The 25,602-nt window shown below is 31.1% G+C and overlaps 2 protein-coding genes across 3 annotated transcripts; both read left to right on the top strand.

Moving 5' to 3' along the window:
- The first annotated feature begins 5,154 nt into the window (after window positions 1-5,154).
- Window positions 5,155-7,763, top strand: LOC106758009 (60S ribosomal protein L10a). Of its 2 annotated transcripts, XM_014640892.2 has the most exons (6): window positions 5,155-5,258; window positions 5,358-5,395; window positions 5,559-5,778; window positions 6,193-6,358; window positions 6,683-6,888; window positions 7,533-7,763. In XM_014640892.2, the coding sequence occupies exons 2-6, from the start codon at window positions 5,391-5,393 to the stop codon at window positions 7,584-7,586; spliced, it is 651 nt and encodes a 216-aa protein (XP_014496378.1). In that variant the 5' UTR covers window positions 5,155-5,258; window positions 5,358-5,390; the 3' UTR covers window positions 7,587-7,763. The 2 variants fall into 2 exon arrangements, with proteins under 2 accessions (XP_014496378.1, XP_014496377.1); XM_014640891.2 differs by having other exon boundaries at window positions 5,253-5,395.
- Window positions 7,764-11,027: 3,264 nt separating this feature from the next.
- Window positions 11,028-23,132, top strand: LOC106757561 (clathrin heavy chain 1). The gene is made up of 29 exons (XM_014640242.2): window positions 11,028-11,297; window positions 11,623-11,827; window positions 12,823-12,911; window positions 13,006-13,084; window positions 13,231-13,358; window positions 14,051-14,149; window positions 14,272-14,380; window positions 15,071-15,150; window positions 15,225-15,452; window positions 15,540-15,605; window positions 16,407-16,523; window positions 16,839-17,036; window positions 17,189-17,305; window positions 17,502-17,561; window positions 17,792-17,878; window positions 18,079-18,297; window positions 18,392-18,454; window positions 18,542-18,646; window positions 18,728-18,840; window positions 18,954-19,206; window positions 19,314-19,450; window positions 19,527-19,805; window positions 19,889-20,891; window positions 21,166-21,651; window positions 21,748-21,918; window positions 22,000-22,185; window positions 22,500-22,622; window positions 22,739-22,849; window positions 22,983-23,132. The coding sequence occupies exons 1-29, from the start codon at window positions 11,253-11,255 to the stop codon at window positions 23,130-23,132; spliced, it is 5,106 nt and encodes a 1,701-aa protein (XP_014495728.1). The 5' UTR covers window positions 11,028-11,252.
- Window positions 23,133-25,602: the final 2,470 nt, after the last annotated feature.

The raw sequence follows: 25,602 nt of genomic DNA, 5'->3' as shown, positions 1-25,602 counted from the left end.
CATCAATGTTTTTATATAAACGTTTCATTTATTCCTCCATTTAATGTTTACGTATTGTGGTATCATGGGAGAATACAAATTGGAACAAAACCACTCATGTAATTGTTTTTGTCTACATATCATTACTCTGGATCCGGGTCATGTATAGCTGCGATAGAACAATCTTGCCTACTATCAATTTTCATACTTAATATATTAAAAAACGGCCAGATGATACCCAGTAAATTGGTGATACTACGAACTAAGAAACCTCCCAAAAATAATAGCAAAACCGTGCATGAATCCCGGGTTATAACTTTTTATCAAACTTTTTATTTCTTGATTTTTTGATAGATTAGAGTACAATTTGAATATAACAATTTAAGTATGTTATAATTAGATGACCACGTAACTCACCTATCTTATATTTATACATCATGTGATAATAATTAAGTTTAATTAGTATTTTTCTCTTTGTATTTTGATTCAATTGAGTCTTGTATTTTTTTACTCAATCAAATTCATATGTTTAAAAAAAAAATTCAATCCAATCTCTTTATATAAATTCGTTTTAATGTGATGTGTCCAAATCTCACTCATTTTCTATTTTAGAATTCTTACGAATTCTTTTCTTTTTTGTTTTTCTTTTCTTCCTCTGTCTTTTTCCGTTCCCTCCAACTTCCATTACCTTTTTTCTTTTTCTTCCCTATATCTCCACGTCATCCTAAACTCTAAACTAGTCTCAAATGAATTGAATTTAACTGTTTTATTTTATTAATTGTAACGGAGAGGTTGAAGGAATAGTAGAATGTGAAAGAAAATAATAAAAGATACATGAAAGTGAGAAGAAGAAAAACAAAAAAAAAAATTACAAAATAGAAAATGACTCAAATTTTAACACATAACATATTTAAAATAACACTCACTAACGTCTATTCAACATAAAATATCATATCAAATTTTATTTTAAAAAAATAAGGATTTAATTGAATAAAAAAAATAAAAAATTAATTGAATGAAAAACAAATATATAATAAAAAATCAATATAAAACTTAAATATAATGATCAATTTACTAATTGAACCTAATAATCATGTTTTAAATTTTGGTTTTGGATAAAAGATAATGTTTTGATGTTTCACTTGTACATTATTCGTATATATCAAATCTCATTATACTCACGGTAAAATCTTAAAAAGGTAAATTTAAAATAACATAAACATATATAAATAGTTATAATTTTAAAGATTATTTATATCAAAAGTTGTAAGGTATGTCGTTATGATTATGATTAAGGAAAATGTATTACAAAAAGTTGAAAAGAATTTCTTAAAATGAATTTGAAATTACATTCAATAAAAAGGAGAAATTAAAATGATATATAAATTTTTCTTTTACAAACTCTTTAAGATTTAAAAGTGATATCCACACACATTAAATCTTCCAATTTAAATTGCCTTTGAGCAATTTAGTTTGATTAAAATTTATGATAAACTTAATCAGCATATTTTTTGACAATAATGTGTTAACATATATTTTTTTACATAGTATATACATTGTTATTTTTATTGAATTTAGAGTATGTTAATATGGTAATAAATATACATGTCTTATGTTAAAATATTATAAAAAAAATTGTGTTATTTTTCTTTTTTTTTCACTTTTACAACCCGATATGTAATTGACTAGATTTATAAAACATTTTCACTATCAACTTTGCTTTATGTGAATTCGTTGCGTTGGTTATTTATAAAAACCATGTTAATTAAATATTTAAGAATTAATTCGACCCATAGATTACTATATTCTTTAAACATAATATTAGGGTTAGATTTCCAAAAGTTTTCATATTTATACCATTAAAAAGTACGTATGACAGAAGATGCCAGTGATTACATGAATAATCCAAATTTAATACTAAAAGCATATGTGAGTTTACCAAAAATTATTATTTTTAAAATAAAAATAAGAAATTATAAATATATGAATGCATTAAATAAATTATACCTATAATTTTTTTTTCACCAACAAAAGTTTTGTTTGAGCATAGATTATAATAAAATTTGTCATTGCACGGACATAAAAAAATATATAAATATTATTGGACTATCTTTTATCATTAAATTTAACTGATGGAGCCTAGCTAACTTGAAAATGTAACATTAAATTTAACCTCATTCACATATGTTAATATGTATATATGAATAAATTGTGACAATTTCATTTTTGTAAAGTTATAATTTGTGATCATCCACTTTTATCTACTTCTTTTTCTTGTCAAAATTTTCAAATTTGAATACTAGAACAATAAAATAATAATAAAAAGTTAGGAATGTTTAAACATTAAGGTTGTGTTCTTTTATATGGATTTGAGGGAGATGATTTATGGGAGATGATTTGAATGGATTTGAGTAGATTTGAGGATAATTTTTTTTGTTGTTTTTTTGAGTGGATTTGTGGGTAGTTGAGGATGGATTTGAGGATAAAGTTTGTGAGAATTAGTGTAAGATTTGATTGATGTGACAGATTTAAAAAATTAGTTTAATTGATAGAAATTAAAGATTATCAAAATGCCCCTAGTTATTAAAGTAATATAAAATGTTATATTTTAATGTTATATTTAATTTTAATGATGTTTATAAAGTGACCAAAATTATAAATAATTATTAAAAATTATATTTAAAAATAAAAAAAATTAATTATTAGGATTAATTTTAATATTGTACAAAAAATTTATTTTAGTAAAACAAATTTCCTTTTAGTTGTAATATTTTTATAATATTATATTTGTTATGAAAGTAAAATTGAATATTTTTAAGGAAATAAATAATTAAACAAAGATGGAATATTACATTAGATAAAAGTTTTATTTAAAATTATTTATTTTTCAAAAATAAATAAAATATTTGTAATATGTACTTTTTCAAAATATACTTAAATATATATAATTATTCTTCAAATTGTTTAACCCTTTATATTCATTATTATAGTTAAATGAGATTATAACTTAATAATTGAATCAATAAAATGTAATATTTTTTTTCTTTTTAGTAAAAGAACTTAATTAACTCAAATAAAATTGATAAAGATAAACTAAAAGGGAAATTGAACATGAACAATATTTGTGGTTAATGGGTGCAAAAGCAACTGCAACTACAGTTCTACAATCCACTAAAAAGGTGAATAGCTCCAGTTATGGCAGAAGCACGCTTTTCTGCTCGTAAGAACACACCCTTCAGCGTCCTTCTCGTCAACACCAGAGGCACCATAGCTTCTATTCACGAAGGTTAACACGCTGGAGCTAACAAATGAATACCACGGACGAAGGAACGCAGCTATGCAAGTCCAAACCACTCACAGACCTCAGCGAACCGGAAACGACACCAGTAGAAACAAATAAACACGCCCACACCTTGGCTGGAACCAGATACGGAAAGTTGTTGGAGAAGATCGAACCAGATACAGCTCCCCTCGAAGTTCTTCGACAAGCTGGATCCGGATACGTCTCCCATGGAAGTTGTTGGAGAAGTTAGATCCGGATACGTCAACCTTGTATCTGGATACGCCTGCTTTGGAACTCCTTAAAAATGTTCGAATCGGATACCCTCTTCTTTGAACCGAATACACAGCCCGTTTCTTCATTTCTACAATCCCTCCTTCCACGTTTGGACATCTGCATCCACTCCGCCATCATCATCAACATCGTTCTTGCTCCTCCTTTAACGACTGTCTTGCTCTTCGTTTAAATCACAGACCTTCTACCTGCAACAATCACATGGGCAGTCAGTGCAAACTCGTGAAAGCACAGTGTATGGCTTATTTCTCGTGAAAGCACAGTGTATGGGTTTTCATTTTTATGTTTCATGGGATCTATTATTAAACATCAGAATCGAATAAGATTTGTGGTGGAATTTTAATTTTCGTACAGGGTATATAAGTCTTTGTCCAGTAATCAGCGTAAATCCTCTCAAATTAGCGAGATGGGTTTAACAGTGAAATCTCGCAAATCAGTGGATTTTTATCTTTACAAATCATCGCATGAGAACAATGCCCATCCCCAAAATCCATCCTCGCATATCAGCGTAAACAGTTATTTCCCTTCAAACGAACACAGCGTAAGGTGTTAAACTCTAAACCACAAACTTTTCTCCTCCCTTCTTTTAATATAAATTTTACCTTCAAATATATTTTCTTTAAAAAATCGATCATATCATTAAATATATCAATTGTCCATAATCATTACTAATTAGAAAGTTTAATTATAGTTTTTAATCGGAAGTGACTAAATTTTAGATAATAAAGTTGGGATTTGAACAAGTTATGTAAAGGTAAAGAAAGCTAAAAATATTATTTGGTAGATATTTAGATTTATTTAAATGTTCTAACATATTTGATATTTATATATTTTTATACATTTTTCTTCCTTAGTCAGTATTCTATGTATTACTATAGTGTAAATTAATTATTGTTATATACTTGGATTTTATTTATTTATATTGTATAATGTCTTAATTATTTAATGTTATCAGTCATCTTGATAGAATTTATAACAGTAAAATTTGATTTGAATAATTATAATGAATTTATGAAATGGATCATGTATAATAATAGTAAAATTATATTCATTTTTTTTTCTTTTAACCGGTCGGATGTAATTGAAATTTTTACAGACATTCTATAACACATGTTTATTTAATCTAAATATTATGATTAATAATTAGAGATATGTAGTTAAAAAAATAACTTTCAAAATTTTAAAAGATATATAAAAGTTACTTTGTAATCACCTGAAATGTTTAAACTTATGGATTGTTATGACTGTAAATAAATACAAAGTTCAGTTGCATTTCGACCAAAAAATAATAAATATGGTGTTGCCTTTGCCTTTTATATTTTATTTATTTTTCTGAATGGTCATGAACCAAACAGATAGAGTCATAATTGGTATGATTTTTCGTAATTTGTTTATTTTTTCAAACTTATCATTTTAAAATTTCTTTAAAAAAAATCGAAAAATGTGATTTGAAAGATATTTAAATGTTCATATAATTTTATTATTAAAATAATCTAAATTTTACAGTTCTTAAACATGCTTTAATTATTCACAGAGATTAAAATAAAAGAACATATATTTGGATAGATAAAACTAAACAGAAGATCTTTTGGGCAAAGCCCATTTGAATTATTTTGAAACCAGGCCCGGCCCACCTCCTTCCCCCGGTCCATAGTATATACTGATTCTTTCCGCCGCATGACCTAGTTAGGGTTATCGGCTTCAGGTATTTTCTCTACTCTGAACGTTTGCCATTGGGGTTTTGTCTCCCTTTGTTCTGCTCCGCCAGATAACCATTTTGTCTGTTTGATTATTTTCTTCACAGCGCTGTGAGATCCTTAGTCGCTGATTGGAAAAGATGAGGTGCCTAGACTTCTTTTTTCCATTTGCTTCTGTTCACCATTTTCCTGCGTGTTTATTATGTTTTTTTATCATGTGGACGATATCCCTCATTGCTATTCATTGATGAATAATGTTTACTTTTGTGTTTGAGTTTCTGATTTGTTGTTGGATGCTTGTGGTGTAGTAAGCTTCAGAGTGATGCCTTGCGAGAAGCTATCACCGGAATCATGGCCGATTCCAAGGAGAAGAATCGCAAATTTGTGGAGACTATCGAACTCCAGATTGGGCTGAAAAACTATGATCCACAAAAGGACAAACGTTTCAGTGGCTCTGTCAAGTTGCCCCACATTCCTCGCCCCAAGATGAAAATATGCATGCTTGGTGATGCACAACATGTCGAAGAGGTATCTACCTGCTGTATTCATCAAACTGTTTCTGTTGCTATTTAAATAGGTTATGTAGGCGATCCCAGGTTTCAAAGCTAGGTTTATTATTATTTTTTAAGTATTTTATGATAGCACCTGAATTATTGTATGCTAATTTCGACTGTAAAACCATGCTTGTTTTATTCTGTTTGCTACTGTTAATTGCCTACTATTTGATTTATTAAATTTACTGGCTGTCCGTAATATCTTGAGTTTCTTGGAAGTTGAAAATTCGATGTTTTTGGAATTCTGTAATTTCAAACCAAGAAATACATGCCAACAACGTGGCTTTGATTTTTGTTGTTTTTATGTTTCTGTTATAGAGTTTGTTGAAAATTGTTGTTCAGCTGTTGTTAAGTTTGTTGTGTTAATGTTTTTTATTCTAATTCGCAGGCCGAGAAGATAGGACTGGACTGGATGGATGTCGAAGCTTTGAAGAAGCTAAACAAGAACAAGAAGTTGGTGAAGAAACTAGCTAAAAAGTACCATGCCTTTTTAGCTTCTGAAGCAGTTATTAAGCAGATTCCACGTCTGTTGGGTCCTGGTCTGAACAAGGCAGGCATGTATTCCGATTTTATTTCTCTGTTTAGGATACTTATTTGTTTTAAATTGTTAGATATTTGGTGTTTTGATTTTGTCTTTCTTATCATTTTAACACTAGGGCATTATTGAAGTCTTTTTATTAGTCTTTGGTCACATGATATGTAATTTTTGTTTGTAAATATGAGCTGCATTATGTTATCTTGAATTACTTTCTGTTCACAAATTAAGCGATCCCTTCCCCTGCGTATTGTGGACTTATTTTGTTTGATAGAATTGTCTGTTTTTGTTTTCTTTTTTCTTCCATTTTATCTGAGTTTGATTTGTTGTGTAAACTATACAGGAAAATTCCCTACGCTTGTTACTCATCAGGAAACTCTCGAGTCAAAGGTAAACGAGTCTAAGGCTATGGTCAAATTTCAACTCAAGAAAGTGCTGTGCATGGGAGTAGCCGTGGGCAATGTCAGTATGGAGGAAAAACAAATCTTCCAAAATGTTCAACTGAGTGTTAACTTCCTGGTATCCTTATTGAAAAAGAACTGGCAAAATGTGAGTAGTTCACTCAATTTTACTCAAACCATATTCTCTGTTGCATTCTTTTTTATTGTGCTTTTTCAATAAATCATGTTTTTCTAGCCAATTTCTGCTTATCATGTACGAGGTATTGTTGGTGTAACTAGAGATGCTCGGCTATATACTATGTGCGTCCATCGAATACATGATTACGACATAGGTTTTATCTTATCGTAATCCATGGATTGAACCCGATTTGGCCCTTCAAGTATTACATTATGCCATGTTCAGTCTATAGTAGAGTTAAGAGTATTCAAGATGTCCATATTGTATTGGACAAAATTGATGGATTCTTTACTTGTTTTATGATTTGGAATAGCCGAGTGAACTTTTATTGTTTGTATAGTTTTAGGATTGGTTTGGTTAAGGGAGTAGTTTTTTACGAATTGTTCAAAATCGGTGGATAAAATTTTGGAGAATGCTGGTTAGCATTTTTTGGAAATTTGTTCCCTTGACTTTGGGGGTCCAGACATGGAGTAGTATGATTTCTAAATTTTCAGGATATTCTTACCGTCGAATACTACATTAGTCACGTATTCTTTTTCCTATCCTTGGAATATTTTATATCTTGATTATGTGCCAGTCAATAATCGGCTAATGTAATTTTTTGTTGATTTCAGGTTAGGTGCTTGTATCTGAAGAGTACCATGGGAAAATCTTACCGTGTCTTTTAGGGATATCTATTTTTTATTTGGTGAATGTTTTGGCGCATAATACATTTCTCAATAGCTAGATGCAAATTTTCATCTTGATATAATTTTGCGGGTTGGACTTTTGTTGGTAGTGTTTCGTGTTCTTGTTCAAACATTTGATAATGATATGCGTTAATTTTTGCTCTGCTTTCTTATTCACATGTTATTGCCCTACTTGCTATAATTCATCGTATGATGCTGCCCATTAATACTTGTACTTATTATGTCGTAGAAAATATCAGAAGTGGTTGTGTCTGAAATAAGGTTGGTACTTTGTGGAAATAAAATTGACAATTACTTGTGGATCTTTATAAGGCTGATAATTATTTAGTGTGCGCAAAGCCTGATAATTTTTTTTAGGCTTAAATTGGACATCTGCGGTGCAAAACATTAAAATGGTGTGTCTCGATTATAATTTTTCTTTTCTATTGAGTTTTGTTATGGACATTGTTTGTCGTTCTTATTCTTAAGATTACTTTATTGGAATTGCATAGGTGCTGCATTTGGCTTCCTCTGATTGTCAGTTTTATTCACTTTAGAAATATATACATTTATGTACATTAAAGATGAACACTTTTAAAAAATAAATATGTTCTTGGCATTTATATTCAATGAATTGAATTGGCATCTATAAGTTAAAGGGTTAAAGGGTGATTAAATTTATTATGTACCTTTGAAATTATTAATTTATTTTATGACCATTCTCTAATTTGCTTACAATGTTTTAATAATGCTTTGAAATCGGGCATTTAGGATCACACTACTGTTTAAAGATAGCCAAACATATAGTTTTTCAAAAGTTCTTAATAAGAATACTTTTTTAATAATAAAAGGTCATAATTTTGATTATAATAATGAAACGTGGTTTTAATTTTTATAATGTTTTATTAACTTTTTAGGATTTATATTTTTCACCATCTCTCATCATTTTTTGAAATTCTCCAAACCACTCTTATTAGTGAATAGAGTTAAATCCAAACTTCTTCCAAAGTCCTTTTCAACTTTTATCATTAAGTCTATCTTATAGCTCTTTAATAGTGTTTTCTTATAAAAAAAAACACTTTGATGATAGAAATATAATTGGAGTATTTATCAAGAATTATTTATTGAAGATGATATATAAGCATTTAACATTATATGATTAGATGGTATTAACTTTCTATAAACATTTAACATTATTTATCTATACCGATACTATTACTAACAATTTTACTAATTTAGGAATTAAAAATATATAACTATATATAACGAGGATATATTTTGGAAACACATTTATCTACAACTATATATAAAAAGATATCTTGTTTTGTGTACATATTTATTATTTCTATTTTCCTGTTCTAATATAATTCTTTGTTGATTTTTTAAATATTAACCATAGGCAGTTTCATAAATGAGAAAACATTTTCTCTCTATCACGTATACTTAATAATTGGTTTAAGAATTTTATTTTTTATTATTAATATTAATAATATTATTTGTGACAATATTAATATTGACAATACTATTTAATAATAAAGTAATTTAAATAATAAACATTTTAATTTTTAAATATATAATTATACGTAAAGAGGATCTTTATATTTGTTATTCCTAATTTTTAATATAATTATTTATTAAATATTAACCGTCATGGACAGTTTTATAAATTGAAAAATAGTTTCTCTCTACCATCTCCACTTAACAATTGATTAATATTTTTTATTAAATATTATTTAATAAGTTGAAAGTTTTAATAATTTCATTTTTTATTATTAACATTGATAATATTATTTATGACAATATTGATACTACTGTTTAATGTAATTTAAATAATAAACGTCATAATTTCTGAATATATTTGTCATCATAATAAATTATTTTATTATAATTTTGAATACAAATTTATTTAATAATTTCACTTTGGGATAAAGTGAGATATTTGCCACTTTTAATATTGAAAAGATATCTAGCAAATAATAAAAATAGAGATTTAATATACCAATTATATGATCTTCATTCTTCATTACTAAATTAGTAATTAAACCCAATAATAATAATAATAACAAATAATAATAATAATAATAATAATAATAATAATAATAATAATGCGTTTTCACAATTTTTTTGAAAATTCATTATGATATTAAAAACTAAACGAGAAAACTCCAAAAGATTACTAAAACACATAAACGAAACGAAAAAGTTTTAAAACCCATTTATTGAATCTCTTAAAATAGTATAACAAAATCATAACAAAAATTTATTGATAAAATATTTAAATATATTTTGTCGTAATATAATAAAATCACAACTCAATAAAATAGATATTAAAAAAATATAAAGTATTATGAAAATATAAGAATATGACATAATTTTATATAGTAATTGATATTTATCACCATAATAATAAATAAATAAAATAAAATAGTTTAAAGAGATATTTTACATGTTTGAAATTATGGTTACTTATTCAATCCCTTATACTATTTTATATATTATTACCATGTCATATATTTATATTATCTTTTTGATAGTTTTTTAAAATTGAAAAAATTATGTGTGATGTATTTTATACAAATTTAAAGAAACTCATTGAAAGATATAATATTACACTTTATTTATAATTAATATTTAAAAAATACCAAGCCATAGCGCTGCGTTTTTGCTAGTTTTAGTAATAAGAAGTTTGCTGTTGTTCTCTCACATAAATTTAGTATATTATTCTTCTTGATTTAATTAGATTAGTTTATTTTTATCTCCGTCGTTTATTTAAAAAAAGGAAAAATAGTGTTGGTGTAAAATATCCATCACCAATGAGTTAGTAGTGTGTCTCTCTGACCATGGCTTTTGTCTGTTTCTTTTTTCTTTTTAAGTCCTTTGATCTGTATATATTTACTATGAGCTCTCTAATAAAAAAACCCATATTACGTTAACCATGTCAAATTATTTATCGACAAGTCAAGCATCGATAAATGATCAATTACAAACATTAAACTCGTACAGTCATCATATCAATATGTTGTGTTGAATGGAGCTATCCCTGGAAGTAAAATAAATGATAAAAAAAAATACAAAAGAAGAATTAGTTGGATCCTAAGCTATCTTGTCAGTTTTGTTAATAGTGGTGGTAAAAAGAACAATGAAAGAATAATCTGGAGTTGTCTATTAAAAAATTAATATGTTATGTTAATATAACTTTTTCAGTAAATATTATATTGTTAATGATTTTATTTATTAGTTTTCCTTTTTGCTGAGATATTAATTTCTTAATCCTTATTTTGAGGTAGTTGTAAATAAAATCATTATCAAATTACTCAGATCCCTGATTGCTAGGCTGTAAATCTAAACTTAAGTAGGATTTTAATTTGAAATTTATTTTAGTAAATTTGCTTTATTAGCTAAGACGAGAGAATTCTTTAATGTTTCCGTGTCGTTTATTTTTTTTTCTAAGGAATTCAATTCTCTTCTCGTTCTGATTCTCACCAAGCCCGCTTTATTAGTGTCAGAACCTCCTTTTCTTTTCTTCCTCCGTAGATCTCTCCCTATTTTTGCTTTAGAGGTCCAACTTGCTTCCAGATCTCGCACCGATTTGTATCACTCTTTTGACTCTTCTTCCTCTTCCAATTCAATCGCCGCTGCAGATCTCACTCTTCCATCCTAGCCGTCATGGCGGCCGCTAACGCTCCGATCGCCATGAGAGAAGCTCTCACTGTGAGTTCTCTGCGCTCTTCGTTTTCTCTCGATTTCTTGAGCTTAATTCGCAACTCCACTTCACCTGCTATCTTTATAACCGATAGTAACCATCAAAGTTTTGCAAGTAACTCTTACGCTTTACTAAACTTTTATTTTCCGAATGGAGTGTTCCGCAACAAATTCGATTGTGTTGTAACGAAGTTCACTGCGCTACTTTGTTTTCTTATTTTTGAGTTAGCATAGATCTAGATGTTTCTCGAGTTTCTTTTTTCTGAACTGTTGAGTGAGATTGTGTTGTGAATTGAAAGTGATGTAACTCGTGTCGCGTGATTTGTGATTGCAGTTGCCGAGCATTGGCATAAATCCGCAGTTCATCACGTTCACGCATGTGACGATGGAGTCCGATAAGTATATATGCGTTCGAGAAACGGCTCCGCAGAATAGTGTGGTTATCGTTGATATGAACATGCCGAATCAGCCTTTGAGGAGGCCTATTACTGCAGATTCCGCTCTTATGAATCCCAATTCCAGAATCCTTGCCTTGAAAGGTTGGATTCTAGTTCGTTTTATTCTTCTCATGAATTTGTGACTTGTGTTTGTGGCTAGTACTGTTGTGGATAATCTAACTAAAGCCATTTCAGTATTGAGTTGGATTTTTTATGGTATTGTATATATTGAGAATTTTTATTCTTTATATATTTAGTTTTTTGGAGAGATGGAGCTTATGTTCCTCATGTTTTTGCAACTGAGGCAGTCGTTATCGTTATCATCATCGTATGAAAATAGCTTGGTCTGAACTTGTTTAGGAGTGGAATAACATATGCACTTCGTGCATGGTATCAGGACTTAGTTGAACAAGACGATCTGAGCTAGTTTTGGTTTTTTGATCCTTACTTGCTTCTCAAGCATTAGTTCTACTAACTAGAGTACCAAGTGCGTGTGTCCTTAAGCATATTAGGGGTACGTTATTGTGAAACAGTTGCCTTTGCTTGATTCTCATTTACCAATTTACCAATATGATAAATTAAAAGATCATATTCTTAAGTGATATAATTTTATCGAAGAAAACTGTCATACTTTTCTTTAATTTTTCACATGCTAAGCTAATATGACTATTAGGGGAAGTCACCAATAGGCTATGACTTTATCCCTACGAGGTTTATTAAAGATGGACTGAGCTCATTTGTTGTAATGCCATAGACCTGTTAAGTGTTTTTTTTTTTTTTTTCATGATTTATTGTTCAGATAATGTATTTACCATTCACCATTCATCTATGACCAATTAAACATTGTGATTATATATATTGTTCAAGATACCATCATTTGACAAGCATGAAAGTGGTTGCATGTTAAGAAAAAAAATGCTCCTAGAACAAAGGAAAATAGCCAGTGTAAAAGGGGCTGACTGTTCACAGCATTCCACCTATTGGGATAAAATTATAGGTTTTATTTGATTACATCACAAGCTTCTGTTTGCATTGCATCTTCATTAGTATTTACTTTTGGATTATATTTGCTTATAAGTTGCATCCTTCTCTTGAAGCTCAACTCCAAGGAACAACTCAAGATCACCTACAAATTTTTAACATTGAAATGAAAGCGAAGATGAAATCCTATCAGATGCCCGAGCAGGTAACTATTACGTACAAGTATACAACCACTATTAAATGACGGTTAATAATGAGAGCTTGTTAAACCTTGTGGAATGCTCCCATTGCATGTGCAGGTGGTCTTTTGGAAATGGATTACCCCCAAGTTGTTGGGTCTTGTGACACAAACCTCTGTATACCATTGGTCAATTGAAGGTAAGAAATTGATAAACTGCAATTCCACTTGACAACTTGGTTTTGTGCTATTATGTTTTTCAGTTTTTCCATTGCTGTTCAGCGTAATTTTGCTCATCTTCAATTGTTTTACTAGGATATTTCTGTGTGATATATGTAACTTGTAGGTGACTCAGAACCTGTCAAGATGTTTGAGAGAACAGCGAATTTAGCAAACAATCAAATAATTAATTATCGATGTGATCCTTCAGAAAAATGGTTGGTCTTGATTGGTATTGCTCCAGGTTCCCCTGAGGTATATCTCTAGTGTTTGTCATCTATAACTTTATACAAATGAGATATATTTTTTTGGTATACACATTTTGTATGTCCTATTTTACATTTGTAAGTACTACTAACACTCTCCAAATGTCTCTTCCTATAACACACCACACCCCAATTCACTCACTATTTATTATTGACTACCATTATCCCTTTTTTTCTTTTATTTGAAAAAAATATAAAGGCATATTTTCTTCTTTTCCCTAGTAGATAGTAACTAGGTTATAGTGTTTCTTGTTTTAGTTATTTAAACTTTTTCTTTTTTCTCATATTCATGTCTTTATTTTTTAATTTTATGTTTCCTTTGGATTTATCTGTGTAAAATCTTGCTACCATTGTATGATATTTAAATTAAAAAACTGAAAGCTATATTGGACGCTTTGTTCTGGCTATGGTATTAAACCTCCTTGATTAAGTGGTCTGGGTTTAACATTAAACCTTGTTTCTCATAGAGTTTCAAGCTTTCTAAGGAAAAAAATGGACTTATGTAGTGTCAACACGCCAAGCTCAAAGGATTCCACATTGAGGAGGAGTTGAATTTAAAACAATTTATATAGCCTATGCCATTGGGATAGATTATCCTTGGAAATAATCATTTTCCTTTTTACTAGAATTTGTTTGAGTCTGATCTTCTTTTCTTCTTTTTGTATGTTGTGTTGTCTATAGAGGCCACAACTGGTTAAAGGAAACATGCAGCTCTTTTCTGTGGATCAACAACGAAGCCAGGCTCTTGAAGCGCATGCTGCATCATTTGCTCAATTTAAAGTGTGTCTCTTTATGATTCTTTGTTTACTTTCCTTCTTTAATTTCATATTTACAAATAAATATTTCTATAGCATGTTACTGTCATACAATGTGCTAGAAAAATTGAATTGCTTTTTGGACAGGTTCCTGGAAATGAAAATCCTTCTATTTTGATTTCTTTTGCCACTAAGACACTTAATGCTGGTCAAATTATATCCAAGTTGCATGTTATTGAGCTGGGTGCTCAGCCAGGTCTGTATATATTTTCTTTAGCACATCTGTCTCTTCAGCATTAATTAATCTGATGGACAATATTGTTATTAAACAAATCTGACTTAACTTTACAATTTAGTTGCCCTTGGCCCATATTGAATTTCCAAGGTTACTTTTCCTGTTAAATCATAAATCTAAATTTAAACTGGTCATAAACTTTATTGAACCGAAGTTTGGAGAAGAATGACCTTTCTTAAAGATATGCCCAGAGAGGTGCCTTTGTCTTGTTATTCAAAATTCTTCTACTCAGAATAATGATTTCTTGAACTTCAAGTTGTGGATGGATAAATTGAAGTGATCAAGTTTTGCACTATCTGTATGGAGGAGGTTACTCATTATTGGCAATAGATTCAGCTAATAATAAAGAAATATACTGCTTTCTGTTGGAGAATTGGCCATGCTCCTGGGATTACTAAATTTGAACGAATGATTGGAAATTTTGAATAATGTGATGGTGACAGTCTTCTCTTGGATTTTCTATTTAATGATAAGTCAGTGAAGTTGCTGCTGTGATTATTTTCACAAATAAAGGGAGCAGCATACTGAAATGAGGGTATTTAAGCATGGATAGATATTTTGAATTATTGCTATAAATCATTTGTATAGTTTTATAATCTTTGATTTGGTTTATCATCATTCCGGAATTTACCTTACCAATTGTCTTTGCAGGGAAGCCATCGTTTACAAAGAAACAAGCTGACCTTTTCTTTCCCCCAGATTTTGCTGATGATTTTCCAGTTGCCATGCAGGTACAAAGGTTGCTAGAATTGTTCATTTTGTAAAACTGTGCTGGTATTTGATTCATAATTTTCTCTTTTGGCAGATATCCCACAAATACAGTTTGATTTATGTGATTACGAAACTTGGTCTCCTATTTGTCTATGATTTGGAAACTGCTACTGCTGTATATAGGAACAGAATTAGTCCTGATCCTATATTTTTGACATCAGAAGCTACATCAGTTGGAGGCTTTTATGCTATTAACAGGAGAGGCCAAGTGTTATTGGCTACTGTTAATGAGCAAACGATTGTGAATTTTGTCAGTGGTCAAGTATGTATCTGATCATGTTATCACTTTCCTATTGTAAGGGGGGAACAAGGTGACATTTCCACAAATTTCATTTTTTTATTGTCACAGCTAAACAATTTGGAGCTAGCGGTTAATCTTGCCAAGCGAGGAAATCTTCCCGGTGCTGAGAAATTGGTATGTGAGTTTTCATATTGAACTTACTATTTTGTCATTAGGGTGCTTTCAGGACTTAGGATGGTTCTACTGAATCTCACGTGTTATCTTTGAGTGGATTTTATTTAATTGGTAAATGCCAACTTGTGTAATATTTGGTATGGTCGTTCTATTGTACAATGCACAATGTTTTAAGGCTCTTGGCAACGAGTGTCCTAAAGGTATTGATAAATGAATTAGTAAATAAAAAGTTTTCAAAAGAAATTACAGTGTTGATTGCATTGGAAATGAATCATATCATGATGGAGTGCATTGATAACAATTTCTCATGAAAAAAAAATCAACTTTGGATTCCTTATCCAGTTCCGTGAGGCATTTCTTAGTGTTCTCCTTTAATGAAATTTTACTAATATTTCTCTTCAGCATTTACTTATTCTATTGTAGTTAGTATATATCTGTATAACAAATCATCCTTCTGTTGCTGATACTTTCCGTATCTCTTTAACACTATCAATTTTTTATGTAGAAAATTTTTATGCATCTAAAAGATAGATGCATGGACCAAAGGAGTTTATGTGAGTGACCTGAATTCTGTATGGCGACAAACGTTTTTTCTTTAGTCTTTTACTTTTTTTTTTTCTCTATTAATGAAATCTGCACTCTAATGTTTTTCATAATGTATTTATTTTCCAAATATTTTGATAATTTTTTGGTATTGTTTGATTAGAGAGTGTCTTAGCTTCATTTAAACTAGTTTGTTTTTCATTGCCTTTTCTGTGTGTGAATTTTAGTCATTAACATGCTTACTTGTTGACATTATAGGTGGTTGAACGATTCCATGAACTGTTTGCCCAAACAAAGTATAAAGAAGCAGCTGAGCTTGCAGCGGAGTCTCCACAAGGAATCCTTCGCACTCCTGATACAGTTGCAAAATTTCAGGTGTGTTGATAAGTTACAATGCTTGTTTGTCTTTCTGTTCAACAAACTGAATGCCAATCAAACATTACAGGCATTCTCATGTATTTTTGTTTTCGAAAGTGGGAAAATCCCATTGAATTTGGTTACAACAGAAGAATAAACACACCCATAGCCATCAAATATTTTGTTTGTGTTCTTTCCTCAACAAATCGAACCTAAGCATTCATCTTTGCTTGTTTTTATGGATAAAGGATTAAAGAAATTTGAACTTTTTGTCATTTTCATGGTCAATTAGACTATCATGGGTGAAGTGTCACAAGTTGTTCTATTTGGCAGAGTGTTCCTGTACAAGCTGGGCAAACTCCTCCACTATTGCAGTATTTTGGAACACTTCTGACAAGAGGAAAGCTGAATGCCTTTGAGTCATTAGAATTGTCAAGGCTGGTAGTAAACCAGAACAAGAAAAACCTTTTGGAGAACTGGTTGGCAGAGGACAAGCTTGAATGCAGTGAGGAACTGGGAGATCTTGTAAAGGTAGGTTGCATTTGAAATTTTGAAATACTTTGAATTGATTTTCTTTTTTTTTTTTTTTGCTTTTTGTTTGATTCTATTTGTTTACCTAATAGTATATTTAATATGAAATGGGATTTTTTTGTTAATTTTGATTAATGTGTTCTACTGTGTAGACTGTGGATAATGATCTTGCTTTAAAAATATACATCAAAGCCAGAGCAACTCCAAAAGTTGTTGCTGCTTTTGCTGAGAGAAGGGAATTTGACAAGATTCTAATATACTCTAAGCAGGTAGAGGCTTGTTTATTTATCAAATTATACTGATTTTTGTTCATCAGATTATTTGGTGTCCTTTTGTTAATTTCTTTGATATTGTTCTAGCCTAGAGTATTTTAATTGGCTGTTATATTAACATTATTTCATATCTTACCTCTGCTTTTAATGGAGCTACTTGTGACTGATAATTTTCATTACTTTTGGGCTACAGGTTGGCTACACACCTGACTATCTCTTCCTTTTGCAAACAATTCTCCGATCAGATCCTCAGGTACGAGTGTACCCTATGTAGTTTATTTTCATTATTTATGTTGAGCTATTTCTTTGTATTTCTTTTATTGTCTGCCACTCTGTTAGATAACTGATTATCAAATTATATATTTTCTGAATAGAATTTCTAGAACTTTATTTTATTTTTTCATTCTCAATTTACTGAAATTGGCCATTGTACTAACTAATTCAACAACTCTTTTTTTTTTTTTTTTCATTTTGGTTTTGTAGGGTGCTGTTAATTTTGCATTAATGATGTCGCAAATGGAGGGAGGTTGTCCAGTTGATTATAACACCATAACTGATTTATTTCTTCAGGTTGTTTTCAGTCATTATTATAGTGATTAGTAATATAATATTCATGCTTCACGATCGTTGATTTATGAAATGTTTCTTTATGTGGCATTATGTTGATTTTTATGTACAAGCACTCGCCTAGTCCTTTCCTCATTGTTTTTACTGTAATTATTTATTATTGATTGACAGTTCATGTATTACCTTCTGTTTGTCCTGTTCAGAGAAATCTGATCCGTGAGGCAACTGCCTTTCTCCTAGATGTTCTGAAACCAAATCTACCAGAACATGGGTTCCTTCAAACTAAGGTGTTGGAGATAAATCTGGTTACTTTCCCTAATGTTGCAGATGCAATTTTGGCTAATGGCATGTTCAGTCATTATGACCGTCCTCGTATTGCCCAACTTTGTGAAAAAGCCGCTCTTTATGTGCGAGCTTTGCAAGTAATGACTCACCAAATGTGTTTTCTTGTTACTTTTTTTTCTTATTTAACCCACAAGCCTCCTCTTTCTATTGATTACATTATTTTTTATGCAGCATTACACAGAGTTGTCAGATATAAAACGTGTGATTGTGAATACACATGCAATTGAGCCACAGGTTTGTGTGCTCCATTGCTTTTATAGTTTATCTATTGAAACATTGTGCTAATTTGAATAATACTAAGTGGTTTTTCGGTTCTTGTAGTCACTTGTTGAATTTTTTGGCACTCTATCACGAGAATGGGCATTAGAGTGCATGAAAGACTTATTGCTAGTCAATCTTAGAGGCAACCTGCAGATTATTGTGCAGGTATGAAACTATAATTTTCTTCTATAATATGAAATTATTAATATTTTATTGATAACTAAAAGCTTATTTATATCTGTCTAGGTTGCCAAAGAATATTGTGATCAGTTGGGCATTGATGCCTGCATAAAGATTTTTGAGCAATTCAGGTCATATGAAGGGCTGTATTTTTTCCTGGGATCATATTTGAGCTCCAGGTAATTCTTTCACTTTTATAGAACTGTTGTCTGGTGGACAAGGGATGCCTTCTTTAAAGGGGATATTGTCTCATATCAGCTAATTTCTGCCCCGTCCCCCTGAATGTGGACAGTGAGGATCCTGACATTCACTTTAAGTACATTGAGGCAGCAGCGAAGACTGGTCAAATCAAAGAGGTTGAGCGTGTGACTAGAGAATCAAGTTTCTATGATGCTGAGAAAACAAAGAACTTTCTAATGGAGGCTAAGCTTCCCGATGCACGACCTCTGATTAATGTTTGTGACCGATTTGGATTTGTTCCAGATCTGACACACTATCTATACACAAGCAACATGCTTCGCTACATTGAAGGTTATGTTCAGAAGGTATTATAGTTTGCATTTATAATTCAGTAGCCTTTTTATTTCTTGAATACTACCTACTTTCTCTTTTCCAGTGTTAACTGTCTGCCTTGCTTTGCTTTGCTTTATAGGTGAACCCAGGGAATGCTCCTTTAGTCGTTGGGCAGCTTTTAGATGATGAGTGTCCAGAAGATTTTATCAAAGGCTTGATCCTCTCTGTTCGTTCCTTACTGCCGGTGGAGCCCCTTGTGGAGGAGTGTGAGAAGAGGTAGTATCGGTTCTCTAATCCTACACCTTTTGAGCTCACCTTTCTAATTTTTCTCTGGTGTTAATTTGTCATGTAGGAATCGGCTTCGATTGCTCACACAGTTTTTGGAACATCTTGTAAGCGAGGGAAGCCAGGATGTACATGTTCACAATGCACTGGGTAAAATAATCATTGATAGCAACAATAATCCGGAACATTTTCTCACTACCAACCCATACTATGATTCTCGAGTTGTGGGCAAATATTGTGAGAAACGTGATCCCACCTTAGCAGTTGTAGCTTATAGGCGTGGACAATGTGATGATGAACTTATCAATGTGACAAACAAAAATTCTTTGTTTAAACTACAAGCAAGGTTTGTGGGTTATATTTATATATTTTTTCCTCTAAACAATTATCGTTGGATCCAATGGTTACACGCTTTTTTTTGGATTACAGATATGTTGTTGAGCGGATGGATGCTGATCTTTGGGACAAAGTTCTTAACCCTGATAATTCCTATAGAAGGCAACTTATTGATCAGGTTGTATCTACAGCTCTTCCTGAAAGCAAGAGCCCTGAACAAGTATCTGCTGCTGTTAAGGCTTTCATGACTGCTGATCTACCTCATGAATTGATCGAGCTTCTTGAGAAGATTGTCCTTCAGAATTCTGCATTCAGTGGCAACTTTAATCTGCAGAATCTACTTATTTTAACAGCAATAAAGGCTGATCCATCCAGAGTTATGGATTATATTAATAGACTGGATAATTTTGATGGGCCTGCAGTGGGAGAAATGGCTGTTGAGGCTCAATTATATGAGGAAGCATTTGCAATTTTCAAGAAGTTCAACTTAAATGTCCAGGCAGTCAATGTCTTGTTAGACAATATTCGTAGCATTGATAGAGCTGTGGAGTTTGCTTTCCGAGTTGAAGAAGATACTGTTTGGAGTCAGGTGGCCAAGGCTCAACTAAGGGAAGGACTAGTAAGTGATGCCATTGAGTCCTTTATACGAGCAGACGATACTACACAATTTTTGGATGTTATCCGTGCTGCTGAAGATGCCAATGTTTACCATGACCTGGTGAGATACTTGCTGATGGTTCGGCAGAAGACTAAAGAACCCAAGGTGGACAGTGAGCTCATTTATGCATATGCAAAGATTGATAGGCTAAGTGACATTGAGGAGTTCATTCTTATGCCAAATGTAGCCAATCTTCAAAATGTTGGTGACCGATTGTATGATGAAGAACTATATGAAGCTGCCAAAATCATATTTGCCTTTATATCTAACTGGGCCAAGTTAGCAGTTACACTTGTGAAGTTGAAACAGTTCCAAGGTGCAGTTGATGCAGCAAGGAAAGCTAACAGTGCAAAAACATGGAAGGAAGTTTGCTTTGCCTGTGTTGATGCAGAGGAGTTCCGTTTGGCCCAGATATGTGGGCTTAACATTATTATTCAGGTAAATTGTTGTTTTTGTTTGGCAATTCATTAATTAAGTAAATTTTTAAATTAACTGGATTTTTTCTTATTTAGCTGTCATCTAATTCCAAATTATAAAGGTTGAATAATTTGTTCTTTCAAAATGTAATGGGGAAATAGTATACTAAAATGTATAAATATGCTTTGAACTTGTGGTGATTGAAAGGTTTTGTGAACATTACTTGAGTCTGCTGCTTGTGAGCTTATACTCTTTCCGATGCTTGTTAAGTCAATTTTGATTGTGAATTTGGTAGGTGGATGACTTGGAAGAGGTCAGTGAATATTACCAAAATAGAGGTTGCTTCAACGAGCTAATATCCCTCATGGAGAGTGGTTTAGGTTTAGAACGGGCACATATGGGTATCTTCACTGAGTTGGGAGTTCTATATGCTAGATATCGTCCTGAGAAGCTTATGGAACATATCAAACTATTTGCAACCCGGCTCAACATTCCAAAGCTTATAAGAGCTTGTGACGAACAACAACATTGGAAGGAGCTGACCTATTTGTACATTCAATATGACGAGTTTGATAATGCTGCAACAACCATCATGAACCATTCACCTGAAGCATGGGATCATATGCAATTCAAAGATGTTGTCGTCAAAGTTGCTAATGTTGAGTTGTATTACAAGGCCGTTCATTTCTATTTACAAGAACATCCTGATCTTATCAATGATGTTCTGAATGTCCTTGCTCTCCGTGTTGATCATGCACGTGTTGTTGACATCATGCGAAAGGTAGTTTTAATACTGGCAACAGTTTCATGAGTTGTTTACTCTATAACCATTTTTTCTATTTCCACTAATGAATGTTTTCTCTGTGTTGTATTATAGGCTGGTCATCTCCGTCTTGTCAAGCCATACATGGTTGCAGTTCAGAGTAACAATGTGTCTGCTGTTAATGAAGCCCTGAATGAAATATATGTCGAGGAGGAAGACTATGATAGATTGCGCGAGTCAATTGATTTGCATGATAACTTTGACCAAATAGGCCTTGCACAGAAGGTTAGCTGCATTTATTCGGTGTTGACTATTTTCAATTCAATATTAGGAAGCTGATAGATTATCTACTATTCCGAAATACAGATTGAAAAGCATGAGCTTCTTGAGATGAGGCGTGTTGCTGCTTACATTTACAAGAAGGCAGGTAGATGGAAGCAGTCCATTGCATTGTCTAAAAAGGATAACCTTTACAAAGATGCCATGGAGACAGCTTCACAATCTGGTGACCGTGAACTTGCTGAGGAGTTGCTTGTTTATTTCATTGATCAGGTACCAAATTCAATTTCGACGGCATATAATCCATTCTTTAGCAACATTTCGTTCAACATGTTTTATTTAAAGACTAAGATGCCAAGTTATTATGCTTTCAATCTCTATATCAACGACACCTGCAGCACTCACCACGGCATATGCAGTTCCTAAAAGTTATTGGCAACTAGTACTGTTACTGATTTTTTTAAGCTTATAGTCACAACTTATTCTGCCAGTTTGATGTTAGGAGTTTTGTTATCAACGTTCACTTTCTGGAGAGCTTTATTGTGAGGTCAATATAGTGTAAGATTTCTCTCTACATGCTTATGCAGGGAAAGAAAGAATGCTTTGCCTCGTGTCTATTTGTTTGCTATGATTTGATCCGGGCAGACATTGCTATCGAGTTGGCCTGGGTGAACAACATGATTGACTTTGCCTTCCCATATCTCTTGCAGGTTTGTATTCCTTTTGTGCCTGCTTATTTATTACTTAAATATATACATTAACCTATATGTCTTTTTCATCGTGTTATCTTGTGCTTTCTTTCACTGTCTTCTTTTTAATGTTGTAGTTTATCCGCGAGTACACCGGCAAAGTTGATGAACTGGTGAAGGACAAGATTGAAGCTCAGAACCAAGTGAAGGCTAAAGAGCAAGAAGAGAAGGAAGTAATTGCACAACAGGTAATTAGTTTCGCCATTTTGTTTCCTGCTTTAGTTAATATTTTCTATCTCCTTTGATGATCATTTATTGAACATTCTTATTTGATTGAACTATATGAATACCCATTGCATGTAATGTTCTCCCTGGTTGCAGAATATGTATGCTCAGTTGTTGCCTCTTGCTTTGCCCGCACCACCAATGCCTGGAATGGGAGGAGGCTTTGCCCCTCCCCCTCCAATGGGTGGATTGGGGATGCCTCCAATGCCCCCTTTCGGTATGCCACCCATGGGCAGCAGCTACTGACAGGAAAGCGGCCATGAACTCAAATGTATACAGGGAGCAACGTAGCAGCTTGTTTTTCAAACATTTTCTTCTGGGATTTTAATGCAGTATTCTTTCCTTGCTTCTATTGGAGGAGGTTCTAGTGAAAATAATTTCGAGTTTCTGTTCGGGGGTTTGTGTCATATTTTTGTAATATTTTTTTATAGTTGAGGCATTTTTTGGGCTTCTCTTACGAGCTAGCCGAGGATTTTCTGTATGTAGCCATTTTTCTTGTATTAAATGATGGTCCGAAGCATAATACGAAATAGACCGACTTTGACTCCTAGCCCATGTTTTTCATGGATTTGTTCCACTTTTCCTTGTGATGGAAGCTACCTGATTAAAGTTTGTTGGCATGCTGTTGTGTGCATCTTATCTTTAAAATGCGTGTTCTGTTACCTCTTGATTTCTGGTTTGATCTTGGTTTTGAATTGGTACGAATTTGTTGCACTGTTTTTATTTTTATTTTTTACAATATCTACATTACTATTTATTGCTCTCTTTCTCTCTTTATGCAGCAAGTACTTTTAGGGCATAAAATGTATGATTGCAAGTTTTCATGAATAGTATATTTTGTTATGTGCTTAGGAAACTGATAGTTGAAATCTTGTATTATAGTTCGCTATGTGTATTATATTTCGTTACTTTTTTAAATATTCTGCTATATGTCGTTGGTGATCCTAATGTAGGCGTCTAATCATTAGGACAGCTAAACTATTCGAATATATAAAACAATCTTCAGACAACGTAATCTATGAACCTTAAAAAATGAACTGGAGAAATTTATTTAAAACATTTAACGTAAGCAAAAGAGTAAAAAGATGCATATCCTTTACATTTTAAACTCTTAAATCACACACTTATAGTATTCTTGTAAAAGGTAATTTTTTTATGAATGTGTTGGATCGGGTTTAAAGTACTTTTTTTTCTTCTTCTAACAATCCAACTCAAGTTAATTATGATTGAGTTGAAAGTTGAGTAATTCAAAAGAAATAGAAAAGGAAAGTTCTTCAGTATAAATACTTTACAAATATTTTAATTGTAATAATAAGTATATGAGATCACAACAATATATATACATGTATCAATAATATTTATATGTAATATATAATATCATTTAATAATAAAATTATTAGATAAATTATATTTAGCATTATATATTTATTATATAGTTGAGTAAAGTTAGATTCTTCGAGTTTGAAATTAATGAATTTGTACTAACTCAATTTTAATTAGATATGCTAAATGAAGCTCAATCAAATTTATTAACTTAATCAAATTTTAAAAATATATAATTGAGTTTCGGTTTGCAGATTAAGCACAATATGTCTATACTCTCACTTTTTTTTTTTTTTTTTATCTTGTGTCATGTGTAATTACATCCTAGTAAACAAACAAATGTTACTAGGTAAAAACAAGTTTATTGGATTGGTTTAGATAGATTTAAAAATAGCAAAACCTAAATTAATTATTTTTTCTCAGTTTAGACATTTTTTTAGGTTGTTTTTGTACAACCTAAACTAAATTGATATATTTGAGAGCAATTGATTAGAATCAATTGATATCCAAGCTAAGTAAAGGTGAAATAAAACAGGAACTTTGTTAAAAGAAATTATGCGCTGAAAGATGTAAACATATTTTATTATAATTGGCTCACGTTAAATATATGGTAGAAAATTAAAAATATGTATAAATTGGATTCCAATTTTTTTTTTAAAAAAAATTGATATTTAAATTAAACGCTATCAACTAATAATTGAATTTGATAAATTCAAGTTCAACCTTTTAATCTGTTGAATATAAATTCATTTATTTAAATGGGTGACCTTACTTTTACTTTCCATTTATAAATTATTATTTCAGACAATACTTTAATTGGTATTTCTACAGGAAGATAGACTATAACAATGCGAAATCATTAAAATAAATTTAATTGGTATTCCAACCGTATAAATAAATTTTAATTATGTTTTTCAAAAGCAAAGATGATAGTTGTTTCGATAATTACTATAACAATGCGAAATCATTAAAATTTTATTTTAATAATATTTTTTCTTTTATTCAATAGTCTGTTTTTGTTGTTAATGAACTGTTCAATCAAGCCACTAATTAAGAGTTTTCAATTTTTAGATATTTGTTTAATCACTTAATGATAACTTTTATTAAACTATGACTATTAAAAAAAACAAAAATACCACGACAATTATATAAAGACATTACTCAACTATAATTACCAAGTTTTCACTTCTAAAGGATAAATTATAAAGACCAATTTAAAATTAATTAATTACCAAGTTTACTTATATCTTATACTTTTCTTTTTGAAAATTCAGTTAACTCGGGAGAATTTGTTTGTAATAAATTAGGAAATACTTGTTTGTAAATGTGGAGTGAAATTTGATGAAATCGTGTATAAAAAGATGCCATTTTCTTTTATTCGAAGAGAAAATTA

Source organism: Vigna radiata, chromosome 3, assembly GCF_000741045.1.
Source record: "Vigna radiata var. radiata cultivar VC1973A chromosome 3, Vradiata_ver6, whole genome shotgun sequence".
NCBI classification, from domain to species: Eukaryota; Viridiplantae; Streptophyta; class Magnoliopsida; order Fabales; family Fabaceae; genus Vigna; species Vigna radiata.
The sequence above is the reverse complement of the archived record's forward strand: the minus strand, read 5'-3'. Positions and strand labels throughout refer to the sequence as shown.

Excerpts from the sequence above, each read along its gene's own strand:
- LOC106757561 (XM_014640242.2), top strand. The coding sequence starts at position 11,253 with ATGGCGGCCGCTAACGCTCCGATCGCCATGAGAGAAGCTCTCACT. Across the intron at positions 14,381-15,070 it reads TGAGCTGGGTGCTCAGCCAG|GGAAGCCATCGTTTACAAAG; the intron begins GTCTGTATATAT and ends TTGTCTTTGCAG. Across the intron at positions 15,151-15,224 it reads ATTTTCCAGTTGCCATGCAG|ATATCCCACAAATACAGTTT; the intron begins GTACAAAGGTTG and ends CTCTTTTGGCAG.
- LOC106758009 (XM_014640892.2), top strand. Across the intron at positions 5,779-6,192 it reads ATGCACAACATGTCGAAGAG|GCCGAGAAGATAGGACTGGA; the intron begins GTATCTACCTGC and ends TCTAATTCGCAG. Across the intron at positions 6,889-7,532 it reads TGAAAAAGAACTGGCAAAAT|GTTAGGTGCTTGTATCTGAA; the intron begins GTGAGTAGTTCA and ends TGTTGATTTCAG.